Source organism: Camelina sativa, chromosome 11 (genome assembly GCF_000633955.1).
Source record: "Camelina sativa cultivar DH55 chromosome 11, Cs, whole genome shotgun sequence".
Classification (NCBI taxonomy): domain Eukaryota; kingdom Viridiplantae; phylum Streptophyta; class Magnoliopsida; order Brassicales; family Brassicaceae; genus Camelina; species Camelina sativa.
In genome coordinates, this window is record NC_025695.1 from 5592067 (window position 1) to 5603843 (window position 11777).

General features: G+C 34.7%; 1 protein-coding gene across 1 annotated transcript; it reads right to left on the minus strand.

Moving 5' to 3' along the window:
- On the minus strand, nucleotides 1523-4675 carry LOC104721820 (protein SMAX1-LIKE 2). The gene is made up of 3 exons (XM_010439887.2): nucleotides 3471-4675; nucleotides 3145-3397; nucleotides 1523-3051 (listed from the first exon to the last, which is right to left on the minus strand). The coding sequence occupies exons 1-3, from the start codon at nucleotides 4673-4675 to the stop codon at nucleotides 1708-1710; spliced, it is 2802 nt and encodes a 933-aa protein (XP_010438189.1). The 3' UTR covers nucleotides 1523-1707.

An 11777-nucleotide genomic window follows, 5' to 3' on the forward strand; every position in this document is an offset into this window, starting at 1 on the left:
TTCCTAGCCTAAGAGATTAGTTGTCTAGGATGTTTGTTGACGTGAATGAACTTGTTTTTCATGCCATGTTTGATCATGTTTCTCTAGCGAGAGCTAGGTATGGAAGTGGTTGAGTCTGAGTAGCTTTTGCCAAGAGATTGGATTAGCTAAGTTGTGATGTTCATTGTTTAGGGATAGTTTGCTTGTCGTATGTTAAACACTCTGTAGACTAGGAGACTCCACCGACATCAATTACTCCCATCCTTTGGACTTTTATCTTTTTGATTGATATTACATTCCTGAGACTGTTTCGTTTGTTCATGCTTAGAATTGTTTTCGGTTTCACTTATTCTTGTTCGCTTCTTGTCATACATTTTTGTTTCTAGTTCTGTGACTCATTTCCGTTTTGCATTCTGATCACTCTAGGATTGTTAGACATAAAAACACTCTTTTTGAATTGGTTTAACTTGTGATTTCTTGATTGCATCTTGAGTGGTAGCAACATCCCATTTGGATTGACATCTTAATTACTACAACTGCATAAGGTTAATTGAAACTACTAGGAGACACACAAAAATCCTAGTATCACCCATAAATAAATTAAAACCTAAATTCTAAAAACTATGATGGTTTAAAGAATAAGGAGAAGAATAAGTGCTATGTGATTAGAATTTTTCATGTTTAAAATTTTAGAACTAATAACAAAACCATGTCCAAATTTGTTGTATATACAAATATAAAGATACTAATAAAGTGATTATAAACATCATATAGTGGAAAAACTCAACCGGAAACTATACAAAAACATGCACGAGGTTCCTTGAATTAGCTATCAAGTAAGAAAACATTACAAACCGTTTTTGTTTTTTGTTTTTTTTTTTTTGTTAAAAACTTTGAAAAATTGGGACCTTTTTGCTATCAAACTTTTAAAAACTTTGTTACAAACCTTTTTTGTTATTAAAAAGAATCATCATCAATCTTCCAGGTTTTAATATCACTAATCACTACTTTTTGATTTAGCACGAATATTTCCTTTACTCCAGCTTATTTCGAATGAATATTAAACAATTAGCTAAAAAATCCAATAAAAATGTCATACATATATAATTATATATAAAAAAGCTGGGAGTTATTTATTAGTCTGATATTGTTGAAGGATATCTTTAATAAATAATTTGGTCCATGGGAGTGGTTGGATTTGCTGCTTTCATTCTAAAAAGGTGAAATAAAGACAAACCACATACTAGCCGAACCCACCTAATATTTTTTTTAAAGTGTACAACTTTCTACTGAAATAAATGTCTCCTGAATATTACAAAACTTTATTACTAGTATATAGTTTTTCATAAAATTCGATATATACTAAGAGACTATATTAATATATTCCACAAAACTCCAAGAAGTAACATACGAAAGAATAATCAAATGTAACCTTGACTTATAAAAAGTTATATATCCACTATGTCCCCAATAAAAACTCTAATTATTAATTAATTCCTCTCGTATTTTAACCATTTTCATATCTAATTCTACTTTCATATAGTATAATAAAGTCTGTGAGTTATTATTTTTATAACCTTTTTTTTTTAACCGTTTAAATATTTTACCGAACTCTTCCTGACCCCGCCAAAAGACAGTTCGGAGACATCATAGTATTTACATCTTTACCCTCACCAATTCTCATAATTACGAAACTATCTTTCACCGGAAACACAAAAAAAAAAAGAATCAAACGATCACCGTTCTGATACTACTCGGAAGATAGCCTCCGGAGATTCTATCACTCAGATCATCTTCAAGCTCAATCCTGATCACTGAATCTTCCGAATACGACACTCGAGATTTCACGGTATTCAAACTCGAACCCATTGCTTCTTCAACCCATTCCTCTAAGCTGATCTTACTTAGCCAAATCGCACCAGCTATTCTCTCTAAAGCGTCGTCTTCGATCTCCACCGTTGTTAATCCATCCACGGGACCGTTAGAGAAACGTTTCTTTAAAGATTCCGCCGTTCGGTTCTTGATAGAATCAAAATCGACCGGTCTAAAGAGTATGGTATCATCTGCTAAAGCCACTAGCTTCTGAACAAGGTTGCCATTATTATCTTCTTGATCGTGCTCGACCGTTACATCGCTTGATGAATCGAATTCGGCTGCCTCGTTTAAGTCGAAACAGATCTCTTTCCTCTGCTTTGTTTGTTCATTGTCGCTATAAAGCCAGTTCGGTTTTCGTTTTCGGTTTTTGCTGCTGTTGCAAACAGAGAGCCTTAACTGCCATCCTTTGCTCACCACCAGAGACTCTAGTCTTGTTTCATCGATAGGAGTAACGTTTTCAGCTGAACCGAACGATGAATTCGCGGTAAGGATTATAATGACGTTCCCTAGACTAACCTCGCGGCCATGCGAATCACTGATTCTCCCTCGTTCCATCGCTAGCTTCACGTTGTTACGTAGCAATACATCCGCTTCATCGATGTCTTCCAAAACAATAACCGCAAAAGGGTTTCTTCTCACCGCTTCCGCGAATCTATCCAACGCCGTTTTACCACGGAGGTTTAAACCACCGTCAGTCCTGGAACGAGAACCGAGGCTGATGGTTATCGGTTGGCTCCCCGAGACAAGATCTGATAACGCATACGCCATTTTGCTCTTCCCGGCTCTGTCTGGACCTGTAAACATCAACCATATATCACCCTTTGATTTCCCGTTCCCGTGTTTGCATTCTGTGATGGCTGCAGCTACCGAAGACGCTGCATCGTTCTGCCACCAAACGCTTTTCGCTAAGCCTTTTAGTAGCTTCTTGAACAAATCGATATCAAACGAATCTCCTAGCTTTCCGAAACACCCTTCTCGGGTCTTCTTCTCAGGTGTGTATAAAACTCTGTTAGCCCGTCCAAGAACCAAATCCGTCCGTACCGGACTTCCTGGTGGAGTAATGTCCGACCTTGAGTTTAGTTTCATCACAGGCAACGTAGAAGAAACGATTCTTTCAGACACAGATTGATTGGAATGTAAACGTGAACACAGGTCGTTCCATTTCTTTTGCAACTCCACAATCTGTTGATCTTTCGTCTACAACATTAAACAAAATCAAAATCAAGATTCAATTCTCTTTCCTTAATAATAATATCTTGGAATGGAAACTAATTTGTCAAAACTACTTACCAGTTTCTTGTCACCATCATCGTTGTTAGCTTTAGCGTTCTGCAACCACTGTGGCAAAACCGACCGGTTATTTCCGGTTAAATCTTTTTCCACCTTAGCTACGTCGTTTTCATAACTCTCCAAACACCGAGAGCAACAGCTCATTTTACTCATCGGAATCTGAAAGCTTCTCGTCGGAGATATTGACTCAATCGAAATAATGTTATTGCTTAATAACATAGTGTTGTTGTTATTATTATTGTTGCTCCCAAGCCTAACCAAAACAAAAACATCAAGAATCAGAATTAAAAATCAAAACTTGAAATTGAATAAAGAAGCGAACCAACCTTGGGAACATCGCCGGAAGAGACGATTTAGCGGCGATGGGCATAGCTTGAAGATCCCAATCATTCTCCATCGATGGATAATAAACTTGACATCGTAGATAAGTCTCACAAGTAGCTGTTCCAATGAAACATAACCTTCCTTTGTATCTCTCCAGAAGCTTCCTCATCTCCGTCACTGCTCCGCCGTTCGCCGCCGGATGTTCGACTAACCATTTCAGATCGCCGAGATCAAGAACAACACCGCCACCACCACCGATCCGAGTCTCTATCAAACCGGAGATTTCGCCAAACCTCGTCGCTAATTGTGAGACTAACTCTTTCTCTAAACGGATCACCTGAAAGTCACGAAGCGGTCCGTCGGCGAACTCGCCGTTCTCGATCTTCTCGAGAATCTCTTTCACCAGAATATGAGGCTCTGAGTCTCCGACGAGAACCGGGTTACGTTTCCGGGTTCGGATCATAATCTCAATGACCCGTTTCGTTTCATCGGTCCTCTGTACCATCATCATCCCACTTTGCATCCCAACGCCGTGTTGTTGTTGTAACCGGGGATTAAGATAAAGATTCCGGTTAACCGGAGTCGGTACGGAACGATAACCAAACCCAAGTGAAGACGGGTTTAAAATCCCGGTTTGTCTCGAGTTAGAAGAAACAGAGTTACCAACGAGCGACTGTTCGATCGCTGACTTAACGGCGGGGCTAGAGAAGCTAGCTTCACGCATGACTCGACTCACACTCGGGTCATCAAGAATCGATATAATAAGCTGCTCGAGCTCGACTTTAACGGCTAAGAGCGGTTGCTGCTGCTGCTCGGGACAACCACGTCGTTGATGAGCTTGAGCGCGTTTCAAAGCCGCGGTTAAAGCGTTAGAAAGAAGCGGTTCTTGCGTTTGCGACGGAGAAGAAGAAGAAGAAGACGAAGTAGTGGTTGTTGTTGTAGTTGTTGATGTAGTAGGGAGGCGTTCGAGGGCGACGCTGAAACAGAGCTCGAGAGCACGACACTGGAGAGGGTGAGAAGAGTTTGGGTGAGATTTGATACAAGCTTGTCGGAGATAACCAGAGGAAGAAGATAAGAGAGTAGCAGCCACGTGGAGCGGCGTGGTGTGGCCATGGTTACGACGTGTTGCTTCGGCAATCGACTGGTTTAAAACAGTCGCTGCTTCCGGCGTCAGCGTTTGCTGTATTGTAACCAAATCTGCTCTCATCTTAGCAAGAAAGTTTTAATTTTTTATTTTATTTTTGGGTTTCTTTCAACTTTGTTTATCTTATAAAGAAGAAGAGAAGAAGAAACCTTTGCATAAAGAACTTTTTGGACCGGCCAAGAAGATGTCAAAAAACTTTTAAAGGGTCACGCAAAAATGCATAGAGAGAAGGAAAAAAAAAAAAAAAAGTTGTTTTTAACACAAAGGATGGCTTTTTACAGGAAAAACAAAAGGCTGATCAACAGAAAGGTAAAAATGGATGCTTTGTTTTGAATTTTTTTTTTTTTTTTGTTGAAGAAAAAAAGAAAAAGGAAAAGGTTTGGATCATTTGGCTTCTTCACAAAGAAGAACTTATAAAAACTCTCTCATTACCTATTTGAAATTTTATTCGACGCCAAAGTATATTATAAGGGTTTAAGACTACGAAATTAACCTTTTTTTTGTATGAGTGGGACAAAATACCTTAAAGTCATTAACTAGGTTTGTAAACACGTAGTCCTAGTCCCCTATTATTTTCTTAATTAACATCCAATTACAATTCGTAAAGATTAAAATATCAATTTTCTTTTCATACACTCAAATTAAAATACCAAAATATGTCTAAAAAGGTGGGAGTACGATGCTCTGGTTTCAGTGTCAATCTTTCGTAATTATTTTTTTTTTAAACATTTTTGGTGTAGCTTGACAGATATACTAGTATTATTATTCCACTAAATTGATGTTACTACTACAACTTCTAAATTACTAAACGTTATGAAAAAAGAGAATTAGTAATCCAAATTAAATTACTAATTAAATCAGATGAATGTGAAAAAAAAAAAAGAAAAAAAAAAGGGGGAAAGGAGCGAACTAATAAAGTTTTTGATGACGAAACAAAAAAGGTTGAATCTAGTCAGAGAGTAATGAGACAAAAGTGTTCACGCGTTTTAAACCTTAGCGCGTGTATGATACCGCTTGAGTGGTTATTTGACTCGTGTGATCGGTGTATCTCACGCGCTATTAAAAAACGTGAATTATGAGTTTTTATTTATTCCCTTTTTTAAAAAAGAAATATTTTTGGAGGTATTTTGTATTTTGAATATAAAATAAAAAATAAAAATCAGACACGCAATCCCTGCAAAAGGAATCGACTCAAAAAAGCTTTTTTCACCTTTTTCGTATTTTTGCCTTTTTTTTTCTCTCTCTGTCTCTTTTCCGCCGATCTAAAAGGCTCTTTCTTTTTTTATTTTTATTTTAATTGGAGTTAGAGTTTTGGAAAATTTAATTTGAGTCAGATAATCTTGTCACTATTATAATTTTAACATTCAAATTTTTTTTATTTATTTATTCATGCTTATAAAAAGTTGATAGAATTAGATTACAAGTTTTGTAGTGAATGATTGCTTCAGACTATTATAGCTTCTGTCTTTTAAATGTATTATAGATCATGTGTGCCAGTCTTCTTGCTTTTAGATTTGGAAACTGAAAATACAAATCCAAAGTGTCACTATCCTTTTGTAACCAACATACACTTTTCTAATCAGGAAAACGAGAATAAGTACTTTTTATTTTACGGACCAAAATAAGTGTAACAAATTTGATACTATAGTATAAACTTGAATTATATACCAAATCATAATAACCAACTGCTGCACGACAACTTGATAATCCTTTTGGAACAAGTAAAGATAAATTACAAAGATTACTGAATTCTTTTTTTTGATCTTGTTACCAACTCACCTTGTACCATTATTTGGATAGAAGAATATTTAATGCAGAGACAAGAATGGTAAGGTCATCACATGTGCCGATGTGCTAAGCCGACCCAATAAATTCCGAGACCTATTTAGTACCCCTACTCAAATCTTTTTGTGCTAAAATCACTCTTACTTCTTTCTACACCAAACATATTGTCTTTATTTCATTTGTTACCCCTCTCATCTCATCATTGTATTATCCCTACGAAACTTAATGAATTACTCTATACTTGTACAAGATTCAAATATTCAGAAACCAATAATGCCATAGACCACAAATACATACATGGGGAAATAAAATACTACATATATTCATGCTTCATACAACGTTATACGTGTTTTTTACTTTCTTATTGATTTACTATGATATCCATCTAACTAAACCCATAAACAACGAATGTAAGGAGTTGATCAATAGGATCTCGGATTACAAAAATCTAGAATTTGTGACACTTGACAACTTTGAAACATGGAGGAGATAAACAAATCCTTGCAAGTAGTCGAATCAAGTTACTTTTCCATGCGATTTACCATCGTCATGAAATATTGTAGTCGTTGTATAAATCAAAATTAGCTTTACAAATGTCGTAATCATTTTTTTATAGAAAGATGAAAATGTAGAAAGATAAAATAATTGGGGAAAGAGTAACGCACGCTTTGCCTTTAGGGTTACGCGTTTATCGAGTTCTTCACTCACTTTTTAACCAACTCCTTTGCAGCCTTTTTACACCAAACTTTTCTCTGTTATACTCCTATCTTGTCCAGTTCCACACCTCTTCTTTCCAACTTTCGAATAATCTCTTTTAATTAGTACTACTATTACCCGTAGCCATGATTAAAAAAATATTTAGGAATCCTGCAATTAAAAATAGTTATTATTTCAAATGTTTCCGCTAACATTGTCACTAATTTTTCTATTCATCTAGCGTTGTTCACTTGCAACTTACATATATGAATAAGACATAAATTATGCAAATGCAAATTCATGTAATTAGTGAATTTAGATAGCGACGTTGTTCCGGTACCGTTGTTCACTAATTTTTCCGATCATATATGAATAAGACATATCTTCTAATTTGTGTTCTCCAAACGCTTGGCGTTACATCTCTATTGAATGGTTATATAGCCTCGATAAGCCAAAGTCGCTCAACCTTGCTCTTAAAGACTGATGAATAGATCTTTGAAGAGAACGCTTCCGCAACTTGAACTTAATTAATACTATTAAAACCCTCACACATGAAGTTTTATTTTTCATGTACATGAAACACAGTATAAACAACTCAACTAACCCGCTAAATAGCATAATGTAAACGGATGCGGACTTTATGAATAATCGTCTTCGTAATCAGAATTGGACAATTTTCGAGTTGACCAATTGTTCTGGTTTACATTGCAAACCGAATAAAATGTACCTGTCTACGATCGGGTCTTTGGGTTCTCGGATCCAAAATAATGGTCTCCGAGACAAGGGAAATTGTCGTGTAGCGATAGAACAAAAATAATAAAGCTGACGCAAAGAAGAGAATAGTTTTATTGTGGAGAAAAAAGTGCTTGTTTGAAAAGAAGTTAAAGAGTTTCAGCTTTCTCCATTTATTACAACTTCACGTACAACTCTTGTCGACCTTCTGTGTCTTTTGATGCCTATTTCCATTTTGCCCTTAACCTCTCTGTCCTTCGATAAGTAGAAAAGTTAGCACACAAAAGTCCATACAATTGTGTTCTTTTAAATCTTCGAATTTAATGTTACTAATCAAAAGACAAAATATTGTAGTGTGCAGAAAAAAAAACAGGTTAGTTTCTATAGTCATCAAAGGAAATCTGATTTTCTTGGATTTTTTATTTATTTTATTTTAACAAACAAGTTTGTAACATTTGCTAGAAAATATAACACTTTCTTTTCTAATTTCGTTAAATCTTCGAATGTTCGAGTTTTGAGTTTCCTTCCAAATTTTACTAGTAATCTTTTTTTCACCATAATATTGTAGGCCAATAAAAGATGAGAGGTACCGACTAGTTGTGCAATCAATGCATTACAAAAGTTGAATTCTCTTTGACGCGTTAGGGACTACCCAAAAAGGTCTACCTTTTCCATTTTAAAGGAGCACAAAATTTAAATGCGATTTCTTTTTCCATAAGGTACATGATCATGGGCAGATGAAAAAGCCTTCGTCAAAGGCTACTTATTAAACATATAGAGACTATCATATATACATACAGCGCCATTTAGTTTTTTTTTTTCACTTGTCCAAAGTCTTTTTCTGATTCATAATTCAAGAAAAATGAAACATCATAGCGCTAAAACATTGGAACACAAAAATTTCAGCAAGTTAGTTTTTATTCATAATGTTTTCTTTTTTGTGTAACGTTTTAATTTATATTTCACCAAATTATCATATGTTCTGTTGTTTAGTACTATAAAAAAAAATTAATGCCACATCACGATTGAGCTTGTGGGTTTTGATTTCATGCGATTACCTCTTAAAGCCATATCCATTTAGTGTAGAATTATACTTACTAGTATAAGATTTATATATCGACCATCGAAAACATTGATTCCATGGAATCTTTTTATTGTTCAGCTATTTTAGACATTGTGGAGAGTCCATTGGAACACCTAACAAAAAAAAAGTCCCCACATTTACATAGTTAAATAAAAAAAAAGCATCACTGTTTTAATTAAACCCCATTGTTCTTCCACTATGGTGACAAACAATACTTATATTTTTTCCGACAAAACATTCTTTTTATATGAATATGAACTGGAATTTCATCTTTATTACTGCAATAAGCGATGGAATGCTAACGTTTTAATAAGAGGTGTCGTACTGAAAAAAAAAACAAGATACTTGAGCAATTGGCCCCAAATGAAAACTAAACCATAAGTTGACGTAAAATATAAAAAGAACGATGATCATATTTCATATAGAAAGGGCCTCTCCATGTAGAAAAATATTTGATGCTCCAATGATCAGAGGCAAATTAAAATCTGTAATGAAGGATTTATTCAAAAGTTAAACTAATTTGTCATTAAGCTACGAAACCTATTCTTAAATCCCAACTAAACCCATTAAGTTCATTATTGGTAGGGCCGAGTCACATCGATGGCTCGCTTTTCTTTCTTGTATAATAAATACAAATACTTAGGTGTACTTTAGGTGATTCAAGTGTCACATGATGCCATACTTATTTCTTTCAAAACATCCTTAATTACAAAAAATTATTTATTTATTCATTTTCTAATGATATGCACTATGCAGTCTGACTAATCTTTGAAATTACGTAACTTCAACAACATATACAAAACTTGGATGTATGTGCTAATGTGCATCCATGCATAACTAAAATATCAGCATCGTCCGAATTCATGACTCGAGTTGATATACACAAACCACGCTAAATTAGACCCAAAAGTCAGTCTATCGATTAAATATTAATTTGATTTAGGCAATTGTAATTAATTTAATCGATGTAAATATAATAGATTAGGGGTTCTAAGTAATATAATCCGGATCAAATAAAAATCCCACGTCAACGTTGTGGTCCATTATTGTCTATATTTTATAGATTCCAGTAGTCAAAACCTCAGTGTCAAAGGAAGAAGGCTAAGCAGCCCTAACCAACTCACTTAAGCATTTTAGAAATCTAAGTGAAGGTAATATATAGCTGAAGCCTCAAACCCGCATTACCCTTGTTTGGAACATTTGAGTTCATATCATCATATGCCAATGCCGACAGATTTCGTTCCGCTACTTCCAAATGCACGAGTCCATGTGGATTATAGCATGACGTGTAGTACTTTTTTTTTAGTCCTTGCAATTTAAATTCTTCAAGATGAAGAAATTTATAGCATGACGTGTAGTACTTTTTTTTTAGTCCTTGCAATTTAAATTCTTCAAGATGAAGAAATTTAACAATTTTGATTCCGTTCAGAAATAAGGAGTTGAAATATTTCGAATTTGTTTCTTCAACTCGTAAAATCCTTTCTTGGACGCGGTTTCGCGACTTTGACGTTCAGGAAATGTGAATGTATGGTACATGTCCACCATCTTCCCCTCTTACGTTGACGGTCGACAACTTTTTGCAAGTCGTCCAATTTCCATTTCTATCATATACATTTTTTTTTCCACCTCAACCTATTTCTATCTTCACTATATGCTAACCTACTCATTTTAATTAATTTCTATTGATGAAAGATCCAATCTGAAATTAATATGAAAGCGACCAAATTTTATTTATGATTAGAAAAGGATGCCTAACCAATAACAAATTAACAATAATGAATTTCATTAGCATTTGGATGTATTAAAAAAAATCCTGGAAATAATGATGTTGGTCCATATAAAAACTAACTTATGTATGAGAATTAATAAACAGGAATTGAAGTTTAGTCCTTTTGTATTTACACCTATTAATTAGACCATAAAACCATCAACCAATATGTTGCAATGGGCTTTTGAAAAATAAGATAACAGTTGTATGGATCCTAAAATTCAACACCTCGGTCCATACGTGAGTGGACTCCTACTAAACCTATAGAGAAAATCAAGAACCGCACCGGTTTGATTCCAATTAACATATAAATTTCGTTAAATTTCGTTATATACATCTCTAATTTAGGAAACTAGAGAGTCCGTAAAAAAACAACACAAAAGGAGCGAAAACACATAATTTAAGATCAAACCGGTGAAATTTAGCCGCATAATTTAAGCATATATGTTTATAAACTCTTAAAGGTCAAAAACTCATCAAGGTCAAAGTCTCTTGACTTGACTCAAATAACAACAACACACAGTTACACTTCATGGCACCCTATTAATATACTTGTTTTTACTCAGTTGCTAGTAAGACTGACACCATCGACAAGTTACTCTTTATTTCCATCAAATCAAAGCCAAGAAAAGTTTTAAAGAAGACGGTAGGTGACGTGAGGAAATAAATGTCGTCGAAATAAAATATATGTAACTTTGTTATCCAGATAAATAATGTATGACTCTAGTCTCTAGCAAATGAAAGAAAATTCAAATAAATGGTTATGTAACTCACCGGTTATAAGGCAAAATGCAATAAATATATAAATGCGTATCTCCTAACCAGAAAAGAAAATGAATATTTTGGACAGCTTCACGATCTAACACACACACCAAGTAGGGCAATAATCATAAATATGCCCATATGTCATACTGGCATAGTCCCACTGCTACATTAATTGTCCCTTTTACCCTTTTTTACTAATCTTGACGTGAGAAGCAGCATTTAATACAATCTTTCTATAAACTTACATATTCGTGTATCAATCAAATTTTGCAGATATTTTAGTGGCTTAACTTAAAAGGTAAGCAAGGTGCACACCAAAAAAAAAAAAAAAAAAA

Excerpts from the sequence above, each read along its gene's own strand:
- LOC104721820 (XM_010439887.2), bottom strand. The coding sequence starts at position 4,675 with ATGAGAGCAGATTTGGTTACAATACAGCAAACGCTGACGCCGGAAGCA. Across the intron at positions 3,398-3,470 it reads CTTCCGGCGATGTTCCCAAG|GCTTGGGAGCAACAATAATA; the intron begins GTTGGTTCGCTT and ends TGTTTTGGTTAG. Across the intron at positions 3,052-3,144 it reads ATGATGGTGACAAGAAACTG|ACGAAAGATCAACAGATTGT; the intron begins GTAAGTAGTTTT and ends TTAATGTTGTAG.